General features: G+C 48.5%; 13 protein-coding genes across 13 annotated transcripts; 6 read left to right on the top strand and 7 right to left on the bottom strand.

Moving 5' to 3' along the window:
• Positions 1 to 53: 53 nt before the first annotated feature.
• Positions 54 to 1,301, top strand: BX661DRAFT_41332 (uncharacterized protein). The gene has a single exon (XM_051539150.1). The coding sequence runs from the start codon at positions 256 to 258 to the stop codon at positions 1,249 to 1,251; it is 996 nt and encodes a 331-aa protein (XP_051390305.1). The 5' UTR covers positions 54 to 255; the 3' UTR covers positions 1,252 to 1,301.
• A 50-nt stretch (positions 1,302 to 1,351) lies between these two features.
• Positions 1,352 to 2,263, bottom strand: BX661DRAFT_199449 (HCNGP-like protein-domain-containing protein; the record flags this gene model as incomplete). Its single annotated transcript, XM_051538330.1, has 1 exon — positions 1,352 to 2,263. One exon carries the CDS (start codon positions 2,261 to 2,263, stop codon positions 1,352 to 1,354), a length of 912 nt encoding a protein of 303 aa, XP_051390304.1.
• Positions 2,264 to 5,944: 3,681 nt separating this feature from the next.
• On the top strand, positions 5,945 to 6,130 carry BX661DRAFT_127729 (uncharacterized protein; the record flags this gene model as incomplete). Its single annotated transcript, XM_051532493.1, has 1 exon — positions 5,945 to 6,130. A coding segment is annotated over one exon (186 nt), but the record flags the coding sequence as incomplete, so codon positions are not given.
• A 151-nt stretch (positions 6,131 to 6,281) lies between these two features.
• On the bottom strand, positions 6,282 to 7,778 carry BX661DRAFT_184949 (uncharacterized protein). The gene has a single exon (XM_051536634.1). The coding sequence runs from the start codon at positions 7,583 to 7,585 to the stop codon at positions 6,404 to 6,406; it is 1,182 nt and encodes a 393-aa protein (XP_051390302.1). The 5' UTR covers positions 7,586 to 7,778; the 3' UTR covers positions 6,282 to 6,403.
• A 141-nt stretch (positions 7,779 to 7,919) lies between these two features.
• On the top strand, positions 7,920 to 9,227 carry BX661DRAFT_206409 (uncharacterized protein; the record flags this gene model as incomplete). Its single annotated transcript, XM_051538626.1, has 3 exons — positions 7,920 to 8,371; positions 8,510 to 8,951; positions 9,023 to 9,227. 3 exons carry the CDS (start codon positions 7,920 to 7,922, stop codon positions 9,056 to 9,058), a joined length of 930 nt encoding a protein of 309 aa, XP_051390301.1. The 3' UTR covers positions 9,059 to 9,227.
• Positions 9,228 to 11,718, bottom strand: BX661DRAFT_184946 (WD40-repeat-containing domain protein). Its single transcript, XM_051536633.1, has one exon. It carries the CDS (start codon positions 11,345 to 11,347, stop codon positions 9,260 to 9,262), a length of 2,088 nt encoding a protein of 695 aa, XP_051390300.1. The 5' UTR covers positions 11,348 to 11,718; the 3' UTR covers positions 9,228 to 9,259.
• A 683-nt stretch (positions 11,719 to 12,401) lies between these two features.
• Positions 12,402 to 14,390, top strand: BX661DRAFT_41288 (pre-mRNA processing factor 3-domain-containing protein). The gene is made up of 2 exons (XM_051539149.1): positions 12,402 to 12,509; positions 12,633 to 14,390. The coding sequence occupies exons 1-2, from the start codon at positions 12,486 to 12,488 to the stop codon at positions 14,340 to 14,342; spliced, it is 1,734 nt and encodes a 577-aa protein (XP_051390299.1). The 5' UTR covers positions 12,402 to 12,485; the 3' UTR covers positions 14,343 to 14,390.
• A 47-nt stretch (positions 14,391 to 14,437) lies between these two features.
• On the bottom strand, positions 14,438 to 15,961 carry BX661DRAFT_194222 (AGC/NDR/NDR protein kinase; the record flags this gene model as incomplete). Its single annotated transcript, XM_051537864.1, has 2 exons — positions 14,438 to 15,043; positions 15,095 to 15,961. The coding sequence occupies 2 exons, from the start codon at positions 15,959 to 15,961 to the stop codon at positions 14,438 to 14,440; spliced, it is 1,473 nt and encodes a 490-aa protein (XP_051390298.1).
• A 1,808-nt stretch (positions 15,962 to 17,769) lies between these two features.
• BX661DRAFT_172113 (uncharacterized protein) lies at positions 17,770 to 18,882 on the top strand (the record flags this gene model as incomplete). Its single annotated transcript, XM_051533755.1, has 1 exon — positions 17,770 to 18,882. One exon carries the CDS (start codon positions 17,770 to 17,772, stop codon positions 18,880 to 18,882), a length of 1,113 nt encoding a protein of 370 aa, XP_051390297.1.
• A 400-nt stretch (positions 18,883 to 19,282) lies between these two features.
• BX661DRAFT_172112 (mitochondrial transcription factor B-like protein) lies at positions 19,283 to 20,215 on the top strand (the record flags this gene model as incomplete). Its single annotated transcript, XM_051533754.1, has 1 exon — positions 19,283 to 20,215. One exon carries the CDS (start codon positions 19,283 to 19,285, stop codon positions 20,213 to 20,215), a length of 933 nt encoding a protein of 310 aa, XP_051390296.1.
• A 79-nt stretch (positions 20,216 to 20,294) lies between these two features.
• BX661DRAFT_199440 (uncharacterized protein) lies at positions 20,295 to 20,981 on the bottom strand (the record flags this gene model as incomplete). Its single annotated transcript, XM_051538329.1, has 1 exon — positions 20,295 to 20,981. The coding sequence occupies one exon, from the start codon at positions 20,979 to 20,981 to the stop codon at positions 20,295 to 20,297; it is 687 nt and encodes a 228-aa protein (XP_051390295.1).
• Positions 20,982 to 21,801: 820 nt separating this feature from the next.
• On the bottom strand, positions 21,802 to 24,299 carry BX661DRAFT_225529 (P-loop containing nucleoside triphosphate hydrolase protein). Its single transcript, XM_051538943.1, has 2 exons — positions 22,259 to 24,299; positions 21,802 to 22,016 (listed from the first exon to the last, which is right to left on the bottom strand). Exons 1-2 carry the CDS (start codon positions 24,163 to 24,165, stop codon positions 21,935 to 21,937), a joined length of 1,989 nt encoding a protein of 662 aa, XP_051390294.1. The 5' UTR covers positions 24,166 to 24,299; the 3' UTR covers positions 21,802 to 21,934.
• A 2,039-nt stretch (positions 24,300 to 26,338) lies between these two features.
• Positions 26,339 to 27,223, bottom strand: BX661DRAFT_199438 (uncharacterized protein; the record flags this gene model as incomplete). The annotated part of the gene is made up of 4 exons (XM_051538328.1): positions 26,339 to 26,620; positions 26,663 to 26,852; positions 26,907 to 26,989; positions 27,191 to 27,223. The coding sequence occupies 4 exons, from the start codon at positions 27,221 to 27,223 to the stop codon at positions 26,339 to 26,341; spliced, it is 588 nt and encodes a 195-aa protein (XP_051390293.1).
• Positions 27,224 to 27,490: the final 267 nt, after the last annotated feature.

Here is a 27,490-nt window from a genome sequence, read left to right as displayed (position 1 = left end):
AACAATGCGAAATGAAAACAATTGGAACGAAAGAATTCGTGTTCTTTCAACAGCAACTTTATATTTTTTAATTATTTTAAATAGCGAGGTTTGTTTCGTTTTTGTTTTCCAATATTTATATATACCTTTTCACTCTCATTTATCATTCAACCATATTTGATAACCACTTTCACCGCTCCATAAAGTTTGACCGGAAGCGCCTAGATAAATTTGTCGAGCCGGAAGCTTAGCATATCAACCACAGTCACTGCTACTATGAGACACAAGAGCCAGACACCCTCTCCGATGCTATCGTGGGCTAAAGAGAGCTGCAGGGAGGATATTAATGTACAATACGGACAAGACGATACGCATTATAAAACCAGGGCTTCTAGTATAACCCGGACAATGAAAGCGCCTTACCAACATCAGCAAAAGAAGCAGCCGCAACCGCAACATGATAGATTTGACAATTACCTGAGCGACGGTAGCAGTGACCTGTACTACACAGATGCCATTCTGGAGCTGACTGAGGGCCATAGTGATACAGCTTTTGCTATGGGAACAACTGCCATACAAAAAAACGACCGCAAGTACTTGCACAGAAACATAATGACTACACCCGAGCAGCAAGAGCCTACCTCCCTGCTATTCGAGCAGTCCTATTCGACAAGGTCTACCCGCCCGTCATGGGGTACAATTGGCCGACGTCTTAGTATGAGCAATGCACATAGCAGGCTCAACCAGGCTCCTGTTGGTACGTCAGCTGTAACTAGAAGGGGTGGGACATCATTCAGCACGAGCCGTTCTGAAGCCAAAGGCAATTCGGACAACTCAAACGCTAAGACTCGTGTGTCATGGATTGGCGCGATCAAGACGCGAATTAGAGGGCATCGGCACAGAGGCATTTCCGACGACACCTCCGACATGACGCCAATTGTTAGGGATTATATCTGGGATATAGAGGCCAAAGACTGCCAAGCGCAGGAGAGCTCTTTGCCAACTGAGGTTGTCCCAGAACCGTACTATCCGCGCCTGCGCTCACAGCCATCACTGTGCCAGTCCAATAAAACACCAATCACAGCCGACAATACCACTTTTGCAGCAGATGCGGACAACGAGTCAAGCAGACAGCTTCGGGAAACCACACCGCCACGTCAATACCAGCCATCGAGGAGATTGCAGTTCCTGCTCCCAAACAGAAATACTGTCGCACACGCGTCGTCATATAACGCTCTTAAAGACCGTGAAGACTGCGAGGTTGCCGCATAGTGCAAACGCAGACAATATAATACAGTACTTTTCCTCATCTATTCTACACATTTTTATTAATATATTTTGCCAAAACTCTGCACTCAATAGGCGTTGTGGTCTACTGTTTTTTTGCGCGTTTCAGTTGCTGGGCTATCAATTTAGCTCGCTCAACCGCGTCGGCAAATGCCTTGTTGTCCGGGGGCTGTGCAGAAGATGACTGCATGCTTGGGCGATGCTGAGTTGATGTGGGTACATACCCTGTTGTAAAGCTAGCATGTTGATTTGACATGGGCTTTGGGGCACCACCGCTCCTAAATCCACTTGTCAATGGCATGTTCTCATGGCCAACCGACCGAAACTCCATTTTCCGCAGGTTTCCTGCTGCCGACTCAGCGCTTTTCTTTGCCGCGTACTCGCGAGCCCGCCGCTCCTGGTCATCGGCCAGACCATTGGGTGTAAAGTCATTCCTAAGCCGGGCTGCTGCAAACCCGTTGTCTGGCAGGTTGGATCCAGACTCCTCTAGCTTCAAATAATCCACCAGACATCTGTATATATTCGGGTTTTTGAATGTCTTGTTTCGCATTAGCGCATCGTTGAAGTTGGCACCTTGCTGCCTGAGCCGGTACCACTGCTGGAATTTCGCCTGCAGCTCAGAGGAACACTCAGCCACGTCGGGAGGCAGCTGTGAAAATCCTGGAGCCCGATCGCAACCAAGCAACAAATCAAGATCGCGTTTGGTTTTATGATACGCGAGTAGCTCCTCCTCGCTCACGCCATGGATGGCCTCTGTTTGAAAAGTGTTGTCTCCTCCCGACTCTTCGTCACTTGTGTATTCTGCATGTGGCCCGACAAAAATTACTTCCAAAGACTCTATTTTGCTTTCGCTTTCGACTTGGCTGTCTGCTTGCCGGGGTGCTGTTGGTTGTGGAGAGGCGTCGGTTCTCGTGCTGCTTTCCGAGTCGCTGTTACTGCCGTCGTCGCTGGCATATGCACCCAGCGCATTGAGAAGCGCATTCTGTGTTAGCTCCATTTGGCCTCTCTAATTGTTGCTGACCGCTAAATTTACAAAAAAAGAAAAAGAAAAAGGAAAAGGGACAAAAGGGCAAAAAGCACGACAAATTCTCCAAGCTTATATCTTTTTGATTTCTACTCAATGGAATGTCTTTCCACACCTGCATTGCAGTAAATACACAAAGCGATGTCAAAAATTTCACATCACAGTAACAAAAGTGCGAGTATGAAAAAAGTATGGACTATAAACAAGTGACTAGAATTTGATGCGCTGGAGAAAAAACTGACCGCACTTCGCCCAGAGAAAATAGATCCATAGATCTACTTGCTCTCCTTTGACCAAGCCCTGTCCTATGTTAAACAACTGACGGCTATAACTGCCACGATATGTGGATAAATCAATCCGTGCGCTGTCTGGGGAGGGGGATAGGTAGCCATAGCAGAGGGTGGATCTCCTTGGCTTTGCGCTCGGCTGCTGGTGCTAAGTCTCTGCCAAATGAACGCACTTAATTTCCTACCTCCGGTGAAAGGTGTTAACACACTTTTTTTTAACTAAATGTAAAGGTAAGTACGTAAACATAATCTCCAAGGTTACCATGCAAATTTGGGATTTGTTATAGTGATTTTTGATTGGCGAGTTTCACGTTACTGCGCGCAGCGCGGCCCTCAGATTTCTATTTTTGACATTTCGCCTGAGCCTAGCAGTGCTGATATTTATAGCACCATTATATTTTTTATAGCCGGCGTACCGGGGTTACCACGTAAAAATTAAATACCAAAATAAATCAAAGCACTGTATTTTGCAATGGTAATAGCATATGCAATTTTTTATTTTGAACAACTCTGTTTCTCCAGCAAACAGTGCCTGTTCTAAAATTGAATGCAATGTTCAGGTTCTAAAAAAAACCAAATCGCGAAACAAGCAAAGCGGTATCGTTAAATATCATATCCTTCAACATACACGGGCAAGGTATCGATCTTGATGTTCTCTGTTTATACCCTTCATTATTCTAAACACCGTGTTGCGTTTATATTTTGGCTATTCAGTATTAATATTTTTTACACTCCAAAAATGGTCAGGGCTACGGTCAATTATGACATGACCGTCGTTTCAGCTGTAGCCACAAAACCATATATTCTTACTCTGGCTTCAACGACAGCCAGTTTGTCAACAGTTACCACAGCTACCTTACAGCACTCCAATTCAAGCAGCTCTCAGTCCCAAAATTCATCGTTCACTAGTTTGAGCCAGGCTAGCAGCAAAAACAGTATCTGTGGTCCATTTTACGTGTCCTCGCCACATTTGCCTACAATGGCCAATTCTCCAGCAACGCCAAACGTTGCGTCTATCACAACGTTGCAACCCGAGGCCACGCCAACGCTCTTGCCCTCGCCCTCGTACGTTTTCAATATCGTGGACAGCAGCGTGTCAATCTGTATGATTACAGGCAATAGCGCGGCATCCACAAGCCACTGGCGGCGACAGGTGCATCAGATTCCATTGGCGACACCGTCAGCCTCGTCAAAATCACAGTCACCTTTAATTTTGCCGCCAACCTCGCCGTCACCCCTCCATTTGGCGCTTGCTCGAGGAGCACCGATGGAAGGTCTCCTGGGCGCCAGAGCAGCCGCCCCAACGATGCAATCACTTGGCCAGCCGTCCCCTTTACAGCCTTTTCAGCCGCCCTTCCAGCCATTGGAGCGGATTGAACCAGTTGGACCCATGTACGATTCAGCATTGTTTGCGGCGCTGCCGACACTTCTCCAAAACACAGCAATGCTCGACATCAGTCAATTTAACGCAGCAGCAGACCTCCGGTTTACGTCAATGATGCCGAGTCCTACTCAGGTTGTGCTGGTCATTGTTTCCACACAGCCATCAAAGCTGGCATTAGCCCCTCCGGCTGCGCTACTTGCTCAGCCAACACTTTCAGCTCCTCAAGCAAGTCCGACTTTGCCATTTTTACTAGCTTTACCATCTACGTCAGGTTTGTTTGCTCCGCCCGTTCGACTAACGCTGTCAACCTCAATCCCTGCTCTGCCCTCAGCCGCCGAAAACAGGGTAAATCGCATTGAGCGCATGCCATCTGCAGAGGGTCTTGTTGCCAGTAGTGATTTCAGCGCCATTGCTAGCGCTAGTACCGGCGCAAGTGCCAATGCAAGTACCAATGTCAGTGCAAGTGCCAGTGCCATTGTCAGTGCTGATTCCAGTAGCAGCACATCAAGCCAAACTAATGATGTTTTTCAGTCTACAGGGTTGGTGCAATGGGCACAGCCTGAATCTATTCAGCTGGCGGCCGAGGCACCCGCAGTCAGCAGCATCACCAAATACAATGTTGGCCAGGACCCGTATAGACTGTCGGATGGGTTTATTATTCTGATCTCCATTGCAATCATCTTTGTCTGCGCATTGCTGTTTTACTTCTACATGCGCCGCCGCAGGAGGTTCAGAGAGATTTTGGCTAGCACCGGTCGCTCGCTGCACTCGTCGAGATCAAGTATGCCTTCACTACTTCCTGGGAACGAGACCAAGTACCTCGACAATAATGCAACCAACCGCGAAATTCCCGACTCGGGCACCAGCGTTAACTTCAAGCCAAATATTTCCATTTTTAGCAGAAGGCACGCTCAGAACCTGGCAATCAACACGATGACTGTGCATTCGTCGCAGACATCAGATCCTCAGGAGAAGCTGCAAAATATTGACATATTGGACGTCCAAGACCAGGATGTTGATGTGGATGAGGTACTTAACAAAAGATACTTTAACTACCGCGACCCGACATTAGTAGCGGCCACCCAAAGCAAAGCCAACAGGGAGCAAAACGTTGTTGCGTTGGCCAAGCACACTAGGCTTGCTAACACTCCTGACAAAGCATACGTCGACTTCAAGCGTGTTGCGGGTGTGATTAGCTATGGTTCCGTGCCTCCTGTGCGCACCAAGCTGCTGGCGTCGCCGCTGCAGAAGAGCGTTGAGTTCCGCCGTCACACGCGCCGTATTTCCATCCATGCCAATGCATTTGATGAGCTGGGTGCCGATATTGGCCATGCCCAGTCCACCGATCTAATGTCGAATGTTGATCTAGATTTCAGTATCAACCGCTCCTTGTTGGATACGTTATCCGCCAACCCAAACATGAATGTAGCCAAGCCCAGCCCGGCAGGTCTGCGAGTCAAGCCACGGAAGCTGGTGCGCGAGGTTACGAAAAAGACTAATTCCGTTGGTCAGTCCGCATCAGCCCAGGACAAATTGCAGGGCATGGGCCAGGCAGCCGCCATAAAAACCCTGCCATCCAAAGATCCCGACGCTGAAGCTGTCGCCCATCAGCACGAGAGCAAGCAGAGCAGAACAAGCAACAGCCTGCTCTTGAGGACCATGTTCAGGTCTATGGCAAGCACTCCCAAAGAAAGCACATCCCCAGCAGAAACAGCGGTGACGGTGCAAACGGCAGAACTGACCACGCCCAGAGCATCCAAGACCAAGGCCGCCAAGCGAAAGAAGGACAAGCCAGATGGCATTATTTCCCAATTGATCTCCGGTATCGACGGTCTGGCAGGCAACGACCAAGACCAAGACCAAGGCCAAGACCACGGCCAAGGTCAGGACTATGCCCACGGTCATGAACAGGGCAGGATGTCGCCGCTGCTCGACAGCATAGAGAGCATATCTGAGAGTTACCAGTTCACCATCCGTCACAAGCCACCCCTTGGACCCTTGCGCGCGGTCGAGCCGCATAATCCTGCACTGTCTGACGAGTTGATCGTGGAGAGAGGACATCATCTATTCGTCATTGGTGAATTTGCCGACGGCTGGGTGCTTGCAGTCAACATGTCGCGAAACAGCGAGTGCGGTATGATTCCGCGCCGCTGCCTGTTCTTCCCAACGGCGTCGTTCATGACAAAGGAGGCAATCGAGGCAAGCAACAAGACCTTGGCGTTTGAATCCGTTCCTGCTGGCGCCATAAATCAAAAAGCCCAGTCCGGCCAAGGTCCATGAAAGCAAGGGCTGCTCTAGTTTTTAATTGTCAAGTTCGAGTTTTTATGTTTTCATTCAAGCTTTTTTCAGTCATATTTGGTAGCATTATGTTTTAATTTACAGTTTAAGTTCAAAACATTCGACAGTAAAGGTTATGCATGTGTTGCTATCAAAAATCAAAAATCAAAAGTCAAACTCGGCAATCCTGGCCGTAGCCGAATCATGCGACTTTAGGACAACCACCACGGTCCTGCATTGTCCATACATCAAGCCATTAGTCATACTGGTACTATTGTCAGCACTCGGCTGGTCATACCTTTTAAGATACAAGTGCACATGGCTCACCAATACCCACGCAGCGCCCAAACTAGGCTGTAATCGTGTTGCAGCCAGCTGCTCGTGACTCAGCCCGAAAGAAGCCGGGGTTTGCCAGTCATTGCGCTGCGCCACGCCATTTGTAATTATCACTGCAACTCTAGCCGGCGCCCGCACACTAGTGATCCGACGAAGCACGGTCTTCACCGCATGCGTGGCAATTGAAGCATCACCCTCAAGCCTGATCACATTGAGGAGCAGCGGCCGGATACTGTCGATAATAAGAAGGTCCGTTGTGGATTCATTACACTGCTGCTGCTGCTCCTCCTCGGCAGCAAGCGAGTCACGGGCATCGGCATACTTGTATAGAAATGTGAGTAGCGCGTCTATGTCTTCGCAGTCAACAATGATCAACCGCTCCATCGCCGATCGAAACATGACATCTTGTGAGCCAGCCGGATATGTTTTGAGTCTCCTCCTGAGCGTCTGCTCCACCCGCCATATGGACAGCGGGCTCGAGCTCATATAGTACACTTTTGTTCTAGGGATTTCGTGTTCTTCCGTTGCTAGTTGTTGTTGTTGTGCCTGCTGCGCCTGCTGCAGCTGTTGAGGCTTTGGAACGAGATGCGCAGTGGCAAACTCAATAGACATTTGTGTTTTGCCTGATCCCTCGTTACCGCAGATCTCGGTTATTTGACTAATACGGACGCCCCCTCCAAGCAAGGTGTCCAACTCCCGAATGCTGCTGCCAATAACCATGTCCCCAGTGCTCTGTCCATGCGTGTTGTTTGCCTGGCGGTTGGCTTCAAGCAGCGACAGAGCAGTGCACCCGGGCGAAGCAAAGTGTGCAAGTACAGTCATCCTAAGCGCACATATGTGGCTGTGGAGAGCGGCAGGGGTTAGCTCGAGAATGTCAGATTGCAGTAGAAGATCGTAGTCGGTGCGAATCCCAACGACCTCTAGCGCTGCGAGGCATTCTTTTGTCGGGAACGGCGTGCCCGCTGTGTCTATCCATTCTTTGATGTATTTTGCAGAGCCCAGCTGCGGCATAATAAAGGTGTTTTGTGGTTTTTTGTAGTTTTGCGCAGTCCAAATGAAGAAGAGAAAAGAGCACAGAAATGTATTAAAAAACGGAAAAAGCAAAAAAAAGCTTTGGGATCGAATACGAAAAACAGAACGTCACCTGCCAAGCAATGTGGTCAACATTAATCAAACTGTGTGCCGCTTTGACGCATACTTTATGGCTCCTATGGGCGCTATTTGCATTTGACTTTTTCTTACCCCTTTCTCGCCCTTTTCTAGCCCTTTTATAGCCTTTTCATCTTTTCACCTTATTTTTTTGTAATTCATTTATTGTATTCTTTTTCAAAAAAGTATTAAAAAAATGTCTATTAATCTCGAACAACTAACAACATACCAAATTCAGCCCGGCCATTCCTTTGGAAACCATTCCGCAGCGACTGGAGATTCAACAGACCAATCTACAACCAGCAATTCATCAGCGGACGAGTTTCACCTGATATCGCGACAACTACCCCGGACAACCACAAAGCTCAGCCGCGAGACATTAGAAAGCAATGAAGGTCTACGCGCACGGTTCTCCGGGCCAACCAACCGCCAAAGCGAACCAGGGGACAAAAGGCAGGTGATTCTGGAGGCAGACTCGCGCGACCAAAAGTCTACGTGCACGTACGAAGGTGACTTTGAACAGGTGTCTCGGGGTGAGCTCAATGGTGGTACTGATGATAATGACGAGGAGGTGGATTGCGTTTTGATTTACGATGCTAAGAATAAGATGTTTGTTATTGAGCGCGTGGCGTCGAACATTGTTGTGAGGTCAGGGGTGGCCAATGGGGTGGCGAGTTCCGCGGGTACTGCGACGGGGCTTCTGGCACTACCCACTAAACGGCATGATCCGACGAGGGATGGGGAGAGGGGTAGGAGGGAGGTTTCTGCCGTTGGTGATGTGGACAGGTCTGAGGCAGATGAGACTTCGGAAGATGAGCTGGCGAAGGAGCTCGAGGGTATGCTGGATGACGCCAGCGATATAGGTGATTCCACTGCGCCGACTATTCCAACAAGACATAGTCGTCGGGGATCCCAGCAGCAGCAGCAGCAGTCGCAGAAATGGGAAAGTCTCGAGGACGAGCTCAACATGCAGCTAGAGGAAAACCTGGACGAATCCCTGTTTGAAGACGTAGCCAGTGATGATGACGACTTTGAAGAAGTTGATAATCTGCAATTCGTCGGGAACAGCAGCAACAAGGGCGGCGACGATGGCGGCAGCAGAGACATGGATGTCGAGTCACTGCCGGATGATGTCCACAGCGACGATGCTTTTGATGATTTGGAGTTTGAGGAGGTCGGGTCAATGGAGAACATGGGGTCGGCTGCGAATGGGGAGCAGCAGCAGCTGGTGAGTGGTGGGTCTGTTTTGGACGAAGATTTTGATGAGTTTGAGGAGATTGGCAGTCCGCGTACGGCTAGGTCAAATGGAGCAGAGGATATTATGATGTTCGATGACTCCATTGCTTCGACGCCGCTGATGGGTGATTCAACAGACCACCGGTATAGGTATTCGGACAGCCGCGTGTCTGCAGGTACCGCCGACGAGTTTGATGAGTTGGAGTTCGACTTGGTGCAGAGCCTCGAGGATATGTGATCCGACATGTAGCAAAAACAAGGTTTATTTTATTTTATATATTTTATTGTTTACTCGATACTTTAGCCAGTTTCGTAATTTTCGATTTTGCCAGCAACGCCGTCGGTGTCTTCAAACGCGCTGTTGTTGTCGCTCACAGCCATAGACTCCACAGCCTCTTTCAGACACGCCACAGGCGACACAGCCGTAGTCTGGGGAGTAGCAAGCCCATCATCTCTCATGGCATCTACGCACATCTCAACATCCTCCACCGACACTGTCGAATCCAAGGAGCTCTTTGCACACCTTGTGCTGCGATACACCTTGACAGTACCATCATCACTACACGTAAACATGAGGTTCTTTGTCGGATGGAACTTGCAATCACGCACTTCGATGGTATCGTGGTCGCGCAGGATACCTGTTACTTGGCCAGTGGCCAGGCTAAACACGAATACTTGGCCGTTGAGGGTCGGTGCCAGGATGTATCGGCCGTTGGAAGCTACTCGAATTAGCCACGAGTTCGATAGGTATTCGTCGTGGTGGTAGCGCCGGATCTCCTGCAGTTCAAATTTGCCGTCGGGCTCGGTTGGGTACACCAGGCGGTGCAGTGTGCAGGTGTTGGGCCGCGACGACACCGTGTTGTCCTCAGCGTCGAGCAGTTCCACGCCGCGGGTCACAAAATACGCGTAGGCCCCGAAGGCTTCCGGAATTGTGGTGGTGGTTGGAACAGAAGCAGCAGAGCTAACACCAATGTCGTCTCCATCATCAATCGCCACGGGCTTTCTGGGCTGGTACACGGGTTCTTCGACAAGCTCGATAAACTTTCCGCAGTCGCAGTATGAGGAGTAAATCGGGTCGAAGCGCTGTACGATCTTGCAGTTCTCCAGGTCCATCAGTGTCACATGGTCATCCGTAGAGGCAAGGAAGAAGCGGTTGCCAGTATTGGGCACAAAGGAGACTGTGAATGCCATGCACGTGATGCCATCCTCGACCTCCTGCGAGTCCAGCAGAACCACCCAGTCCGAGTCCATATGCCAGCGCCTGATGTACCCGTCCTGGCTGGTGGTCACAAAGTAGTTTTCGCCCTTGTAAACAACGCTCTTCGCGCACAGAATCTCCTCCGAGTGGCCTTCTAACCGCGCGACAACCTGGCCGGTGAGCACGTTGAATACCTTCAACGGACACGGCAGAATGTGGTTATCCTCGTCAGCCTCCGACCACCTCTTGCGATCCTTGAGCTTGCCGCCCACAACAAGGTACTCGGAGTTGGGCGTAAACTGGCCGACAAAGAACTCATCAATGTTGGGCTCGCTTAGATCGCGCAGGGTGGTCAGACACTCGAAGGAGTCCGTGTCCCAGATGTGAACGTGTCCGGAGCTGCCGAATGTCGCCAGCATGGTGCCGTCCGGGGACAGCGCCATTCCCGTGAGCGCCATTTGGTCGCTCATATTGCTGGCCAAGAGCTCCAGCGGGTGCTCGTCGTCGATGAAATCAATACGCGTAGAGTCGTCTATAACGTGGCAGTCCGAGGGTGATTCCGCAGCCGTCACCAACTCTTTCCAATATAAGTCCGGGTACCGCGCGGCCAGCTCCGCAACCCGACTGGGATCAAACACGGGATCCTTCTGTGGTATCTCGATTTCGTCCAGCGTCATTTGTCGCGCCTTGCCCTTGACCGGTGTTTTTTTGGGTTTTGCCTTTGCTTTGGGTTTTCCGAATTCGCCATCATCGTCATCGTCGTTGTCGCTGTCAAAGTCCTCCTCAGCGCCGTCGCTTATCAGGGTGACGGCCGGTACGACCTTCTTGCGTCCGCGCGTGGCTTTTGGCTTTTCGAAGTCATCCGTGTCAACGGGCGTCTTGCGCGGCCGTCCGCGGCGGGGCTTGGCAACAGCGGGAGGTGGTGCATCAAATGCCTCTTCGTCAAGGATCTCTACATCGACGTCCCTTCTAGCTGATCTGGTGGCTCCACTGGCTGCGCCTCGTCCCCTGCCTCGCCCGCGACCACCGCCGCGCTTGGCAACTATTGTGGATCCGCGTTTGGGCTTGCTGTTGGAGGAGGAGTCCATGAAATCGCTGTCGCTGTCACTGTCTTTGATTATGCTCGCTGGCGTCAAATGTTTGTGAGATGCGCTTGTGGTCTTGCTGAGCTCAACATCGGAGTCAAACATCTCGATGTCAATCTCTTCGTCCGAAGCGAGAAAGTCACCAGAGGTGGGCTATTATTTTTATTTACAGTTTTTGGAAAAACACAAGAGAAGCGAGAGAGAGAGAGAAAGAGGGTGTGTGTGTATTTTAGGTTGTTGGAGAAAAAGGAATGGTGTGTGTTGTGAATTTTGACTATAGGAATTTGTGTTTACCATTGTTGTTTGACTTTGAATTCAGCGCGCGGTGAGAGTAAGCGAACAAAAAGAAAGAAATATAAAGTGTAAGCGACCGTCGAGAGGGGAGGAGTGGGTTCTACACGAAATAAAAGGTTTGGAGTAAGAAAAAAGGTGTGTTGAGCAACAAAATAAAATAAAATAAAAAAATGAAAATCAAACAGGAAGAAAAAAGTTTTTTCTTTTCTTCTTTTCAATTGCAAGGAAGAGAAAAAAAGTGAGAAGAGGAGACAAACAGCCTTCTCTATTGAAATTCGCAAGGATAATTTTTCTTCTCAAAACGCTGTGTGATCTTCTCTCCTTCTCTCCTTGCTCACAGGCTCAACAAAGGAACATGGTTCCATTCTTAGTTACATGGCATGTCCGTGTTATTCGTATAGTTTCCCAACACTATTGCGCATGTAGATACATTCTGTTATTGTTGTTGTCAGAATAATACTGTGTGTGTATGATGCGTACATGGAAAATTCAGGTTCCAAGAAAAAAAGAGGAGTGAATAACGAGCTGTACGACACGTCCAATATAAAATGAAGTTTTGTTTTTAAAATTATAGACAAAAGTAAGGACAGAATTGATACAAAAATATACACGGAGAGAAGACGCAAAAGGGAAATAAAGTTATCATTGAAACACAACAAAAAGAATAAATATAGGTAAAAATGCAATTAAAGAGTGCAAAATATAAAAAGGGGTGAGAATTTGGATATACGCGTTCCCAAAAAACTGGAATTAGAGTAGTGGAAAAAGCGCGTTTTTTAATCCAAACGCGTTCAAATCATGTGACAAAGTCATAAGCAAGAAAATTGAATCAGTTGGGTATAACTATTTAAAAATTTGGGTGGAGCGAGGTGGGAATTTTAAAAAAGAAATACTTTTCACTCTATTTTATTCTCGCACACACTAGCAGAAAAAAGAAAAATAGTCGATAATGGCGCCGCCGACCCAAGAAGAGGTATGCTTTATTTTGAAAATGAGAAGTATTTGTCTGTTTATTTGCAGGTAAATTCTAATTGCAAACAAAAAATAAGGGGCATTGCTCCATCGTTTTTCTACACCCTTTTATTATTATATATAGATCAATGCGCTCATTGCAAAAAAGCGAGCGGAGGTGATGTCGCGCATAGCTGGGATGAACATCCCATCAGGAGGAGGAGGAGGGGCAGCAGTAGTGGGAGTACGGCCGTCACACCCACGTCCCTCGATGCCCACGCCAAGACTCGGCATTCTTGCGGCGCGGCCGCCATCCACAGGAACCCTCAACACAGTGTCTATACAGGACACAATTGCAGCAACGCGCGCGCGCGTCGAAGCGCAGCTCAATGCGCAAAGAGTCGGGACTGGGGCCGTAGCCAGAACCGGAGCCGGAGCCAGCAGCACCGGCAACGCACCCACTCCTCGCCCAGCCATTGCACGCCCAGCAGGAGCAGCAGGCCAGGGGCAGTCGACGGAGCTGCACCCAATGCTGCTCGGCAACATAGCCAAGCCTGGCAACATGCGACCAACAATGCCGCGGATCTCCTCGATCAAAGCCAACCAGCGCAAAGACGAAGCGCCCAAGATAAAACGGCTCAAGATCGAGCGTGAAGTTCCAGCATCCTTCACAGACCCCTTACAGAACCCCTACCTTGATGCGCACCTCGGCAGCCACCTGAAGATTGAGCCGCAGCAGCGGCGTGCCGGGCGGCAGTTCAGCTTTGTGCAGCCCGGGCGGTTCATTGCGCAGGCCGAGCGGCTACGCGCGGAGGCCCGCGTGGACCAGCTCAAGGCAGAGATTGCCGCAAGGGCAGAAAAGGCGCAGTTGGAGACGGAGTTCCTCGATGCCACGGCTATCCGGCCACAGACTCCGCCTCCCATCGAATGGTGGGATGCGCCCTTTCTCGGCGGCAACACATATGCGGCAGAGCGCAAGCTCACAGGCGCAGATTCGCCGGTGACCATTTACGTGCAGCACCCAGTGATGATTGATCCGCCGGCGGGGATCACCAATGGGGAGGCTGCGCCGAGCAAGCTGATTCTGACGCAGAAGGAGCGCAAGAAGATCCGGCGGCAGCGGCGCATGGAGCAGCAGCGGGAGCACCGCGACAAGGTGATGCTTGGGCTGTTGCCGCCGGACCCGCCCAAGCTGCGCATGTCCAACTTTATGCGCATCATGGCCAACCAGTCGGTGCCGGACCCGACGCGGCTCGAGGCCGAGGTGCGCAAGCAGATGCGCTCGCGCATAGAAAAGCACGAGGCAGAGAACCAAGCCAGCATGCTTACCAAGGAGCAGCGCGCTGAGAAAGCCCGCGCCAAGCTGCAGGCCGAGGAGGCCAAGGGCGTGGTGGCCGCGGTATTCCGCGTCAGCAACCTGGCCCACCCGCAGCACCGCTATAAGGTGCAGGTGAATGCCAAGGAAATGCACCTGACGGGCGTTGCGCTGGCGTGCCCGCGCATGGGCCTGGTTGTGGTTGAGGGCCCGGAGAAGCTCGTCCGCGCGTACAAGAAGTTGATGCTCAGGCGCATTGACTGGACCGACATGCAGCCCCGGCTGGACAGTGCCCCTGCACATGCCACCCCTGCGCATGCCGCCCCTGCGCCGGATGCAGGGGGCGCAGACAACGCGTGCCATTTGATTTGGCAGGGCGAGGTCGAGCGGCGGCGGTTCAGGTCCTTCCGCCTGCGCGTCTGCCCGGCCGAGTCGCAGGCAAGGAACTGGCTGGCCGGCGCCGGATGCGAGTCATACTGGCAGCTGGCCAAGCAATACGATGCTAGCGACAGTATCACAGCGCTAGACCCGCTCGTATAGGCCGGCGCACCTCCGCCGCCTTTTCATCTGTCCGAACAAGACAACCTTGCCCCTCTCGAGTTCAATGTTATTAAATAGAAGAAAAAACACAATCCCTAAAACGCGTTCTTGCGGGTCAGCATGTCAAAGCGCTTGTACGTGTATCCGACAAAGGCCAGGTCCTTCTGCGGCTCGGACTCGGCCACGGCCGCCGCGGGCGCGTCGAACGGCGACGTGTTCTGGTCGATCTCGTCGGTGGGGAAGTGCGACGTGTCAGTGATCGATGACAGCGGCGGGATCCACGGTGGCCGCGTGCGCGTGCGCAGCGACGACCAGTCGACGCCGCTAAAGAACGGATGCTGCTTCAGCTCCCAGGCGCCGTTGCGGCCCAGCCGGTTCTGCTGGTCGCAGAGCAGCGAGCGGATCAGGTGGATTGATTCTGGCGACAGCCGCACGTCATCTGGGAACACCAGGGCCTCGCGCCAGTGCATGATCTTACGGTAGGTGTCGTGCGAGTTGTCGCTGCAGAACGGCGGGTATCCGACAAGGCACTCAAACATGATGGCGCCCAGCGACCACCAGTCGCATGCTTTGCCGTAGCCCTGCTGCAGGAAGATCTCGGGCGCAATGTAGTCTGGAGTGCCCACCGTCGAGTACGCCAGCTGCCGCCGGTTGCGCTTCCACGTTGCCAGCTTTTCTTTGCTCGACAGCGTTAGCTGGATCTCGCGCCGCAGCGTCTCGACCGCCTGTCGCCCGCCAGAAGCTGCCGCCGCCGCCGCCGCTGCCGCCGCTGCTGCAGGGGGGTCTGCCGCGGCGCCGCTGCCCTCGGCCGGGTGCTCCTTGTGGATGCTCTCGAGCAGCTTCTGGTAGTACGACGAGTCGTGCTGGCGGTGGAACCCGGTCGACAGCCCAAAGTCCGACAGCTTAATGTGGCCGTCCTTGTCAATCAAAATGTTGTCCGGCTTGATATCGCGGTGGATGAACCCAAGCCGGTGCACGTCCTCCAGTGCCAGCACGCACTCGGCCATGTAGAACCGCGTGACGTCCTCGGGGAAAATATCGTACTTGATCAGCATCGTCATCAGATCTCCACCAGGCAGAAACTCCATGATCAGGTACAGGTTGCGCGCGTCCTGGAACGAAAAGTACAGCTGCACCACCCACATTGAGTCGGATTCCGCCAGTACATCGCGCTCGGCGCGGACGTGCGCCAGCTGGTCCTTCTTGATCATCTCGCTTTTGCGCAGGATTTTCATGGCGAAGATCTTGCCAGTGTCGCGCTTCTGCACCAGCCGCACTTCGCCGAATGCCCCGCGCCCGATGACCTTGACCGTCTGGAAGTCCGTGACGCTGAGCTTGGTGCGCCGCAGCCGCATGAACCCGCTCTCCTTGGCGCCCAGGCCCTGCATCTGTCGCTGCTTGCGCTCCTCCGACGACCCGCTTTCAGCCACCAGCCGCTGCTCCAGCTCCTTGCGCCGCTGGTTGCGCTCGATGCACTGCCCCATCAGGTCCTTGTAGAACGCCTCAAGCTTGAGCCGCGCCACGGCTGCCTTCTCCACTGTGGCGCGAGGGTAGTCGGCTGCCGACCGCACGAACACCTCGTCGTCGTCGCCCAAAACCGCGCTGCTGCTGACGCCCATGTTGGCCATCCCCGTGTTGATCGTTGGCACGTCTGAGTGTAGCGACTGAGCGGAGTGTGCGGATCGCACGGAGAGTGCCGGCGACGCTGTTACGCGGCTCTCTTCCGCTACAAGGTTGCTTGCTGCCCCCATGCTGGGCGTGTACGGCCGGCTGCTGGCCCCGCTATTGTTGTTGTTGCTGGTTGTGCTGCTGCTGTTGGGCGCTGATTCTGCGCCCCCGCCGTACTCGCTCATGATTTTTTTGGGCTGGGCAAGACTGCTGGAAATTAAACTTGATATTCGAATTAGCCAATTCGGATGAAGCGAGAAGAGGGTTGGAAAAAAAGTGCGTCTAATGTGAATGGAGTTGATGACTAAATAAAAAAGAGAGGGTAAAAATAGTTTAAAAAAAGCAGACACAAACCACACACACACAGACCGAGAAGAGCGGAGAAATCAATAAAATCCAAAACGAATAAAACAAAACAAAAGTTAAAATAGAGCAGGATAAACTTGCAATCTCGAAGATTACTACCCCTCGCAGGTTGGGGATTTGTTACAGTGTGTGTACGCACTTGCCTTTACACTTCGTTAGAAGGTAGTGCGTTAACACCTTTCGCCAGAGATGGGAAATTAAGTGCAATGATTTGGCAGAGACTCAGCAGCAACAGCAGCAGCACCAGCACCAGCAGCCGGGTGCAAAGGCAATAAGGCACCCTCTGCTGCGACTACTCATTCCCTGCAGACAGCGCACGGATCGATTTATCCACATATCGTGGCAGTTATAGCCGTCAGTTGTTTAACATAGGACAGGGCTTGGTCAAAGGAGAGCAAGTAGATCTATGGATCTATTTTCTCTGGGCGAAGTGCGGTCAGTTTTTTCTCCAGCGCATCAAATTCTAGTCACTTGCTTATAGTCCATACTTTTTTCATACTCGCACTTTTGTTACTGTGTGTGCAGGCCCTCGCTCAGTTTCATCTCGCTTTGTATGCTCTGTAGTTTTTTTTGCTCTTGGCCGCATTTGTGCTACGCTTCGCGTTGCCAAGCTATTTTTTATTTAGAACATGCGTGGGCGTGGATGCCGGAGCATGAAATCCTTCCATTTAAAGGGCCCACTTTTTTCTTACTTATTTTGCGATTCGCTGGCTGCGCCTGCTTTATTTCATCTGTGCTTTTGCTGTTAATGGTCCGCCCATGGTCCACACAGCCCATCAGCGCAAAAAACCCACCCCCGACCCAGTCCCAGTTCCAAGCATCACCAGAAACCCTTCAGGTCGCTCAAGTTTTTTTCATTAGTTTTTTGTTTTCTAGTGCTGTTAAAGCATACAGCCATAGGAACACGTCAGCCAAAAAATCAAAAAAATCAACGCAGAAATAGAAAATAAAAACAGGTTTTAGCAATAACAAAAAAAAAGCTATTTTAGCGCAGAGTATGGCCTTCCAGTCGTTTATTTTTCTTCCTGCTTCTTTTCGAGCCAAACAACAGGACACAAAAAATCAGTGTCCTTATTTACGACTGACATTGTCCTTCCAGTTTTTCTTTGTTCACTCTGTCAATTAGGCCCGACTATTTTTCTTCAAAATTCACTTTTTTTGCTTGTACTTATTTTATTCACGTACTGTAACATATAAACACACATTATACCAGCTATTCTCACGATACCAGAAACCCTCGCCACAGCGCACACACCACATAGCACACAGCACACACAGCACACACACGCCTTTTCACTCAGCCAGACCAGTGTCTATTCTCTGTCCCAATTCCACACGCATTTTAATTCCCATTCCGCTGCTGCTGCCTATACACCATATACACATGACTAAAATGGCCGTCCGGTTGACACTAAAGCGCATGGGCATTCCGACGTCGATATGGGCGCGGCTATTCATTCTGGTCGCGCTCCTCGAGGTCTTTGCAATCGTGTGCATCCAAGGCTACGTTATTAAGCGCACAGTGAACATATACAAAAACGGCGTCGAGAGCCAGTGGGGGTTCGGGGTACTCAGCGGCAGCACCAAAATGTCCATCACGCAAGAGTCATTCATTGTCTACGACGTTATCTTCATAGTCGCGCAGCTCTTCCTTCTGATGCTATGCTGGGAGGCAGTTGCGCACAAAAACACAATCCAGATCATTGCCGCGACACTATTCAACGTCATGTGCCTGATATACTCGTTCATCCAGTACACGACGTTTTATATCCACCCGAGCTCATCGGCGGGGATTTTCCAAAAGGACAATGATATGCGGGTGTTGCAAATCACCACGATGGTGGTTTACTCGCTGTGCTCGGTGGCGTTTGCCATGCTGACGTGGGAGCTGTACCAGCTGTTTGGCTGGAAAACGTACAAGAAGCTGGGTGCGAATTTGGCGCTGCGACGCGCATACAAGTGGCATCAGATCCTACTGACGCTGTTGAAGTTGGATATATTCTTTTTCATTTCGTACTCGGTGCAGTTGGCCACCTTGGTTCTGCGCGTCAGCGATCCAGAGACTTGGATTCAAATTGGCGTGGTCATCCCGGGCAGCATTGTATTTTTGGTTTTGTCGTTTTGGGCGCTCAAGGTGGAGCAGAAACGGGTGATGGTTGTGGTTATTGTTTGCCTCGGCCTGTCGCCCGCCTACTTTATCTACAGGATCGTCCGCATGAACGTTGGTATTGACAAGGATAATGACCCGTATTTGGATAGCAGGAAGTACTTGACCTTTTTCATTGTTGTCACGCTAGCGCTTACCTTGGTCACTGTGTATGTGTCCATTCACTGCTACCGCAACTTTGGCACAGGGCTTAAGGAGGCTATTGCTGATTATAATGCGCGCAAGGCTCAACTCAAGGCTAATAAGGCTATGCTGAATTCCGGAGACGCTGATACTGCTGCTGTGAATAATGACAATGACGAGTACACGGATGTGCACGAGCGCTTTGTGCTTGAGTAAAAGAAAAATTGATTTTCTATTTATGTTTATGTTTACGTTTATTTTTTATACATATTTTCACCATATATTTTCTTCATTTTTTTTCAGCTGGCTTGAAGAAAAAAATAAAACCATTCGAGGATATCTCTCTTGGTGTGACAACATAAATTCTTCGCCACATATGCGTATTTCACGTCTTCATTATGTTCTGGATGTGGCTAAAATTCAATGTGGCAGACATAATCGTGGGCCATTCATCACATGGCAGCGCCCTCTAAGGCGTCGTGATCCACCAAGGGTATAAACATTTATTCGCTAATTCCAAAGCTTTTTTTTTGTATGGTGAAAAAGATATAAAAAAACTCAGTAACAGCCTCTTTTGCGGTATAAATTTTTTTTTTACCAAAAACAACTAAAAAGAATGTCAGTATCAAAACTGCCAAAGCTCCCGTCGATCCGGGAGCTCATCAAGATATACAACTTGAAGGCCAAGCAACAGCTCAGTCAAAACTTCATTATGGACAAAAACATCACAGACAAGATAATATCGCTATCAGGACTCGAGCTACAAAACGCACTCTGCGTGGAAGTAGGGCCGGGGCCAGGACTGCTGACGCGTTCGATTCTCGACAGTGGCGCGCAAAACGTAGTTGCGGTGGAAAAAGACCCGCGGTTTATCCCCACTCTGGAGCAACTACGAGAGGCCTCCGACGGCCGATTCCAGGCACTCCTAGGGGATATGCTCACGGTCAACCACGCGGATATCATCCAAAGCGGACTAAACCTCGGGTCGAACATTGATGGGGAGATAAAGACCTTTGAGTTCGTGCACCTGGTGGGAAATCTGCCCTTCGGCGTGGCAACGCCATTGCTGATCCAATGGCTGCACATGCTATCGCTGAAGCAAGGCATTTTCAACTCCCCCAATGTGTCCATGTCACTGATGTTCCAGAAGGAAGTTGGTGATCGCATAACTGCCGGTGCCTCGGACTCGGCCCGGGGCAGATTATCCGTTGTGGCGCAGTCTGTCTGCGACGCCTTCAAGATCTACAATGTCCCGGCATCTGGCTTTGTGCCTCGGCCCAAGGTTGATGCCACGGTGGTTCAGCTGCGCCCATTGGAAAAGCCTTTGCTGAAGTCATCTTTGGGTAGCTTGGAGCATGTTGTGCGGTTTTCGTTTATGAAGAGGCGGAAGATGCTGGCTAGGATATTTAAGGATTGGGACCCGGAGCGGATTGCTTTGCTGGAGGAGTGCGAGATCGACCCGACGCTGCGCCCTCAGGACGTGTCAACGGAAAAGTTTTGCGAATTGGCACATATTATCGAGAAGCGCGGAATAAAACTCCCGTACTAGTTAGCTCGCACCACAATAAAATGATGTTATTTTAATTTAATTGACAATAGACCGTTTAGAATGGAATTTTTCTTTTTCGTTACTCCAGGTCGGGATTCAAATCGAGGCCGAGCAGCAGGTCGTCGTCATCTACGTCGTCGAACATGTCGTCGTCCATGCCATTGGCAAAGTCGCCGTCATCCACATCGTTGTCATCCGCGTTATCAACCCGAGCTGCCTTGTTCATCCTATACCTGCTCAAAACACCTGCCCGCATAGCAACCAGCACAGGATACGGGGGCTCAGGCGGAATGCCTCCGCTATTAGGATCATAATTAGGCGGCGCCATAGTGAACTTGCTCAGCTTCTTCGCATACTCAATAATCTCCGACACTGGCGGACTAGCCTTCTTGGCAACTTTTGCCAATGCCAGCTTTTTCTCCCCATCCGTTATAACCTCTTCTAGCTGCGCTTTGGCGTCCAGCATACTGTTGATAAACTCAAGCTTGGCCTTGCCACTCTCTATTGACAGAACCTGCGTATTGCGGATCGCCTCCTGTCGCCGCTGGTGTTGGACGAGTTCGCTGTATATTTGTTGTAGCAAGTTGTCCAATTTTACTAGCCGATTGGCTGTTTCGACGCGACTACGCGTGGCTTCTGCATTTGTGTTGCGGTTGCCCTCTGTGTCAAGCAAGCCCAGTAATGTGCGCAGGCTGTCGTTGTATTCTGTCAGAGTGTCGTTGAGTATGTTGACCAGCGGTACATTCCTCATATCGAGCGCGTCCATCTTAAAATAAATGATAGTTTGAAATTAAAATAAGCCTAGGAATTTGAATTTGAATTTGAATTTGAATTCTAATGTAAATAAAAAACAAAACCCGCACAGTGACGAAAATATACCTGATGCTTTTGTTTTGTGTAGCAGCAAGGCTAAAGATTGAATTCGATGATCTTGATTATCAGCGTTGCGTGATCAAGATTGCGAACAATTTGTCTTTTTATTCTTGTTTTTATACAAACAAGCTGCAGACATGTCAACCTGTTTATCATGTTACCATGTTCCCATGTTCCCATGAGATGAAAAAGAACAGTCTATACCGAACATCTTAATTATTTCTTATTACACAAACAGCCATTGTAAGTTGAGCGTGAGCTGTTCACTATATCTTATTTTTGAAACTGGTTCTCAATTGTGAAAATAACATGGATGATATATAAATCTGCCAGACAATAAAATCCCAAACTTCTTTGGAAAATAGTACCTTTTATCAACAAGCCTAAACTTGGTAAATCACATGTACGTCTTCATTGTACAATTGTGCGCATGTTTAACATTAAACAATATACAATACAGAATGCAAAATGCAAAATGCAGATTGAAGATTGCATAATTTTCAATTTTCAATTTTCAAGGCATAATGATACTTCCTTTAGCTGCTGCGTGAGATAATAATTTGTATACAGCCATTATGCAAACCAAAAAATCACAATATAATATTAATAAACTTTTTAATTTTGAAACCACAAAAGTTTCACGTCTTAAAAACACCTTGAAAGGTTTTCGTCGGTATCAAGACAAGTTATAAAAGGAGCAATATTTCGCACATCTCAATATTAAAAACATCATTCACATACAGCCATACACACATACACAGCTTTTATTCTAACCAAGACCAACTAAACTATTCAACACAACACTCAAAATATCCAGCACTTTTTATTCTAACCACAATGAAGTTCTCAGTCTCCGCCCTCGTCTTCACCTTCCTTGCTGCTGTTGCTATTGCTGCTCCTGTTGCCAACCCGGCGCCTGCCGCCGCACCTCAAACTGATGTTGCCGGCAATATTATCCCTCTTAACCGCAGACAAACAGGATTCTTTGGCACAAGGTGGTCGTAAAAATACTCTTTGCATATGATTGAAAATGGGTATTGCCGGCAAAGTTTTTTCAATCAGTCCACACTTTCTGTTTCTAGTATGTTCAAATAATAAGTAACCTAATAATATATTTCATAAAATATAAAGTAAAAAACATGAAGAAAAGATGTTCAAATCCACAAGTACCTGGGCTTGGCGAGCCAGCGCGTCAAGACATATGCAATTGCAAATGTACCCACACCAATTACCAAGTTGATCACAATGCACAGCCAAATAGCCTGTTCACCCAGTCCATATGCCTTGACAACCTCTTCGCCAGTTCCATAGCAAGCAGTGTCATTGGAGTCGCATGTGAACACCAAGCCGTTAAATTCGTTCTGCACAAATGCCGAGTATGAGTAGTAATACATGCACACGTACTTGATCCATCTCAGCACGGGGGTAACGGCTTTAGAGTTAGCCATGTTGCCGGCAAACAGCATGAGGTTGGACATCACGACAGGCGAAATAATGAAAGCAACCTCCATGCTTTTTACAATCATGGAAACACCAAATGCAAAGGCCAGGGAGGTAAACAGCAGTGCGTACGTGTTGGCCAGACCAATAAAGAACTTGGCCGCGTCATACTGAAAGTGCGCAATAAAGTAGACGCCAATATACGAAATTGTATACGGAATGAATGCCAATGGGAAAAAGCTCAACGACTTGGCAAAGAAGTAGCTTGTCATACGATAGGTTCCAGCGGAGCGCTCGCGCAACAGAACACTGCGACCAGACATAATCATTGTCGTGACTGGGAAAACCAGCGGGTACGAGCAAATAATTGAGAACATAAACAAAGCGCCGATGCGGTTCTGGATGGATGCCTGGTCAGTTTTTAGCTGGAAGAAGACAAAGCCAATAAAGATAATTATGCACAAGCACTGGATTAAGAGTCCAAGTACCAGCGATCTGTGGCGCTTCAAAAGAATCCAGTCACGGTTAAGAAGTGTCCAGAACTCGCTGGCCCAGCTGTTTGTTGGCGTGGGCTCGTACAGAACCAAATTGGCCTCCTCCTGCGTAATGTCGTTGCTGATGTAGCTTTTGCTGAAGTCGGCGGAAAGTCCAGGAGTGTCATCCGCAGTAGCTGCCGAAACAGACGAATCGTTTGATGAATGGACCACAAGCTGGCTCCCATTAGCGCGGAAATCGGCAAACGAATCTGCCAAAAATTGAATGTGCTGCTCACTCTTGTGCATGGCCTCGTCCGACGAAAAGTCAACGGTGGTCAAATCAATAAAAAAATTAGCCGGGTTGGAGTTAGTCGACGGGAACCCGAGGCTCTCAAAGTAGGGTAGCGCCTGAGAAGCTGGTCCCATGTACACCAGCTTGCCCTGCGCCAAAAGAATGAGCTTGTCAAACTTGGCCACCATCTCAGCACTGGGCTGATGGATGGTCATCAGCGTGCAGAGGTTGCGCTCCCTAGACATCTCCTTGGTCAGACTAACCACCATCTCGGCTGACGACGAGTCCAGTCCTGATGACGGCTCATCCAGAACCAAAATGGACGGATCCGTGACCAGCTCTGAGCCGATGCTCACGCGCTTGCGCTCGCCGCCCGAAACGCCACGGGTTCCATATCCGCCAATGGCAGTGTCCTTGACGTGGGTAAGTCGCAGCTGGCGCATAACCATGTCCACACGGTCGCGTTTTTCCTCCTTGGTGTACTTTTCGTTGGACAACCGCAAGTCTGCTGAAGTTTTTAGCGTTTCTTCAACGGTTAGCTGCGGGAACATGAGATCATCTTGCTCAACAAAAGCCAAGAGCCGCTTAAAAGTGTGTGGATTGCGCTTGGTGCCATTGAACTGGATGTTGCCATAAAGGCTTCCTTCTTGGACGCGGCCTGCGAGGACGTTGAGGAGTGTGGTTTTGCCTGCTCCGGACGAGCCCATGATGGCAACCAGTTCGCCGGAATAAATATTGCCGCTGAGGTTGTGCAGGATTCGCCGCACTCCCTGCTGCTTGGTCTTGACATCATAGTTGAGGTTGCTCCAGCTGAGGATGGGAGTGGGTCTCTCGCGCTTTTCATTGTTGTCATGTTGAGCGGCCATCATAAAATAGTAGAATATAAATATTATAATATCGATTAAGATTTAAAGTAATTGTGAGTATGAGGGAATAGTGGGGTTCAAATGCGAATATTTAGAATATATAGTCATTTTAAATTGTGCTATTGCCTCCTTTGCGGCATATTTATACCAAAATGTACAAACATTCTGAACATAAACATCTATAAAAATTATATTTGTCATCCGTTCAAGCGCAGCATGAATTATTTTGATATAGGTATATACAGATTTAGTGGTTATCTCTTTGTGACTACTCGTGTTTTGTAGCCTACAAAATATTCCAAATAAAAAATAAAAATAAAAAATAACATTAAAAGCAGAGATACTAGTGGTAATTATTTTAAAATTATGTACTTGTATGCTTAAGGTTGGGGGCTGGATTGCTTGATTTTCTGTATATGGCAGTGATAACATTTATAGTTGCTGATCAGCAACCCTACGGATGACAAATCAAAATAATTGCCCTTTTTAGGACTCGTGCTGACAAATGCATGAGTCCTAAACCTAATAGGGGTATTAAAAATTACTAATAGAGGTGATACTGCTGACAAATAAATCCAGGATAGTCCAATGATTTTTACAAGTAAATAGCACAAGCATTGTTGCCGAACACGCACTTTTTTGTAACCGTATATATTAGGGTTTTCCGGGCCAATATCCGACCTTAAACTATATATTTGCAAAATACGCACATACAAAAAGCCGCCTCAATTTTTTAACAGCTTAAAAAAACTGTCTAATCTAACGCAAGTAAAAAAACCCAATTTTTATAATCTACTAATATACCAAATAATTAAGCATCCAATCATACCTTTAAACTGCTCGAGTTATGGAGTATTCAAGCAAGATTATTTCTAGACAAATACAATCTGATGCACAGCGTTTGCCATCAGTGGCCATATTTTGTGACTTTATCAATAGAAAACCGCGCACACACAAAATTGTGATTACCGGAAAGACATGTTATCTACACAAATATACACAGAAGCAGAGACACAGACACAGAGACAGAGACAGAGATAGGCGCAGAGGTTGACCCAGACTGGATACAAACAAAATTTGTTAACATAACTTCAATAGTCTTGCTATGCGACTACAAGTGCACCTTTAAGCAAAAATAAAATATCCACGCCGAGGCCTCTTTTCTCCAAATTGTACCATTTAAATATAATCTAAGTCTCGGGAAATAATTAGAGCGAGCAATATAAATACATGGTGGTTTTGCGCTTTGTATAAAAATAATTTGTTGTACTCCAAATAAACCAAACTAAGTTTTACTGGGTCGACATTAAAATAGTATCCAGGTGTTTCCTGCAAAAAATAATTTTCTCGCTTTATAAACAAGAAAGCTGTGTTTACAGGCAAATACAGGCTGCATCCAGTACATCTAATTATTTCTTTGCTTTAAATTTAGGCTTGTAATATCAATTGCCAATAAGACAAACTCGACGTGTTGTTTCTAATAGCAGCGCAATATTTATTTTGATCCAACTACTCCGCTTGTAGTTGCTATTGCACATTGTCTATATCATCATTGTTCAAATATCTTGATACCTGACCATTTGCACAAATTTTAAATTTATAAAATCCATATAAAAGCCAGCTTGTCAGGATATGTATCTTGTTTTATATTACTATAATTCCACCTTTTCATTCACAATATTTTGGTATATTAAAACACGATCTTTTAATTCAACATCCACTTACCATCAGCCATCTGCCGAAAACTAGCAACTAGTAGCATGTACCCTCAACCATACCCTGTTTACTTTCTTGCCAGCGAGAGCGCGCTGAATGACGCATTCTGTACACCCTGTGGATCGTCTGAACATCATGGATCTTTTTGTCAGATATCGTGATAAACCGTGTTATTATATTGTCATTCAGAGTCACCTTAGTGTATAAAACAATTCCATCTTGGGCTTCCCCTCTTTTTTTGTAAATACTACAAATGCCGTTTAATAGCGCAAATAAAATGAGCAATGCCAATATTAAACAAGGCAACGCTCTGATTTCTCATTGCTGCAATTCCCTATTGAATTTTTTTCAGCTGCTTTTTATTTTCATTTTCATTTTATTTCTTTATTCAATTTTCTAGAATAGAGAGTGAGAAATGGAAAATAATGAGAACTAATTCAAGGTCGCGTGCCGTTTTGATTCAGCGCCTGGCCAGCTCGCTTGCAGTGGCAGCACAAAGTGTGGCACTACAGTAAATCCAAACGTTTTGGCCACCAGCTGCGGCCGTGCTGTAGTTTGCAACTACCTTTCTTAGGTACGGAAGCTTGTCGTGGATCTCATTGAAATTATGCACATGATTGTTGGCGCCGCGCTGCAGCACTTGCACCTGCTCTTGAAGCAGCCTGTTTTGCTGCTTGGCGGCGTCCAGCTGTCCGTTGATGTTGGCCATCCGCTGCCGGCCAGTTGTGTTCTTGACAGCAAGCTGGATTGCGGCGCAGCTCGTATTTGCAAGCTTATAACAAACCTCAATCACCTCGCTGCAAGCAGCCTCGGCCTTACGCTTGACCTCGGCATGAGTGGCCAACGAATCAGTCTGTGCGGCATCGGCGGCGCTTAGAGCTAACTCCAGATTTGCCATTGCAACGCCCATACTGGCACAGGCAGACTCAGTTGCAATTCTTGCAGCCTCCTCCTGGGCACAAAAACCCCTGATTCTGCGAGCCTGGCCGAGGCATCACAGCAAAATTTTAGCGGTCTCGCAGCGAGACTCGGAAAACTCTCTTTCGGCCTTGCGCAGGGTGATCTCAGCCACATAGCAAACGGCGCGCTCTTTAGCAAGGGCATAGTGCAACTTGTAGATTGTCCGAGAGAAAATTTTGTTGTTGCTGTTGTCTGTCTCGTACTTAAATGTAAAAGTGGCGTGATACACACGACAAATCACATTGTTTCTGCAAGGGACAGTTGGTGTGGCGGGCAGAGTAGTCAAAGTGGTTGAAGCGGCATAATTTGAAGTAGCAGGAGTAGCGGCAGGCAGGCACAAGGTTGAGTTTACCTTGAGCGCGACGTCTTTCAAACAAAATGACATACTTAAAAAGTGGGGAAATGAAGAATAAGAATAATAAAGCAATATAGATGATACGAGGTAGGAATATTCTATGTAAACTAAGCGAGTAAAAAAAACACTTTGAAAACAGTGAAAAGGCGAGATAAATGGCTTTGTGCTGTTTGCTCAAAAAAAAGCAAAGTGTGTAAAGTGATGTATGAGCTGGGTGAGTTAAGCTACTATACCGACTATTGAATTTAAAAAATAACAAAAAAAGGTGAAAAGCGTAACATTTCCTGAATCTGTCTG

Source organism: Kickxella alabastrina (genome assembly GCF_025024165.1).
Source record: "Kickxella alabastrina strain RSA 675 chromosome Unknown BX661scaffold_17, whole genome shotgun sequence".
Taxonomy (NCBI): domain Eukaryota; kingdom Fungi; phylum Kickxellomycota; class Kickxellomycetes; order Kickxellales; family Kickxellaceae; genus Kickxella; species Kickxella alabastrina.
This window is presented reverse-complemented; position numbering and strand designations above follow the sequence as displayed.

Coding starts and splice junctions, on each gene's coding strand:
- BX661DRAFT_41288 (XM_051539149.1), top strand. CDS start 12,486: ATGGCGCCGCCGACCCAAGAAGAG. Junction 12,510..12,632: donor CGCCGCCGACCCAAGAAGAG/GTATGCTTTATT, acceptor TATTATATATAG/ATCAATGCGCTCATTGCAAA.
- BX661DRAFT_184949 (XM_051536634.1), bottom strand. CDS start 7,585: ATGCCGCAGCTGGGCTCTGCAAAATACATCAAAGAATGGATAGACACA.
- BX661DRAFT_184946 (XM_051536633.1), bottom strand. CDS start 11,347: ATGTTTGACTCCGATGTTGAGCTCAGCAAGACCACAAGCGCATCTCAC.
- BX661DRAFT_225529 (XM_051538943.1), bottom strand. CDS start 24,165: ATGATGGCCGCTCAACATGACAACAATGAAAAGCGCGAGAGACCCACT. Junction 22,017..22,258: donor CGCTGGCTCGCCAAGCCCAG/GTACTTGTGGAT, acceptor CATCAGTTTGAG/GTGCGGCGGCAGGCGCCGGG.
- BX661DRAFT_41332 (XM_051539150.1), top strand. CDS start 256: ATGAGACACAAGAGCCAGACACCCTCTCCGATGCTATCGTGGGCTAAA.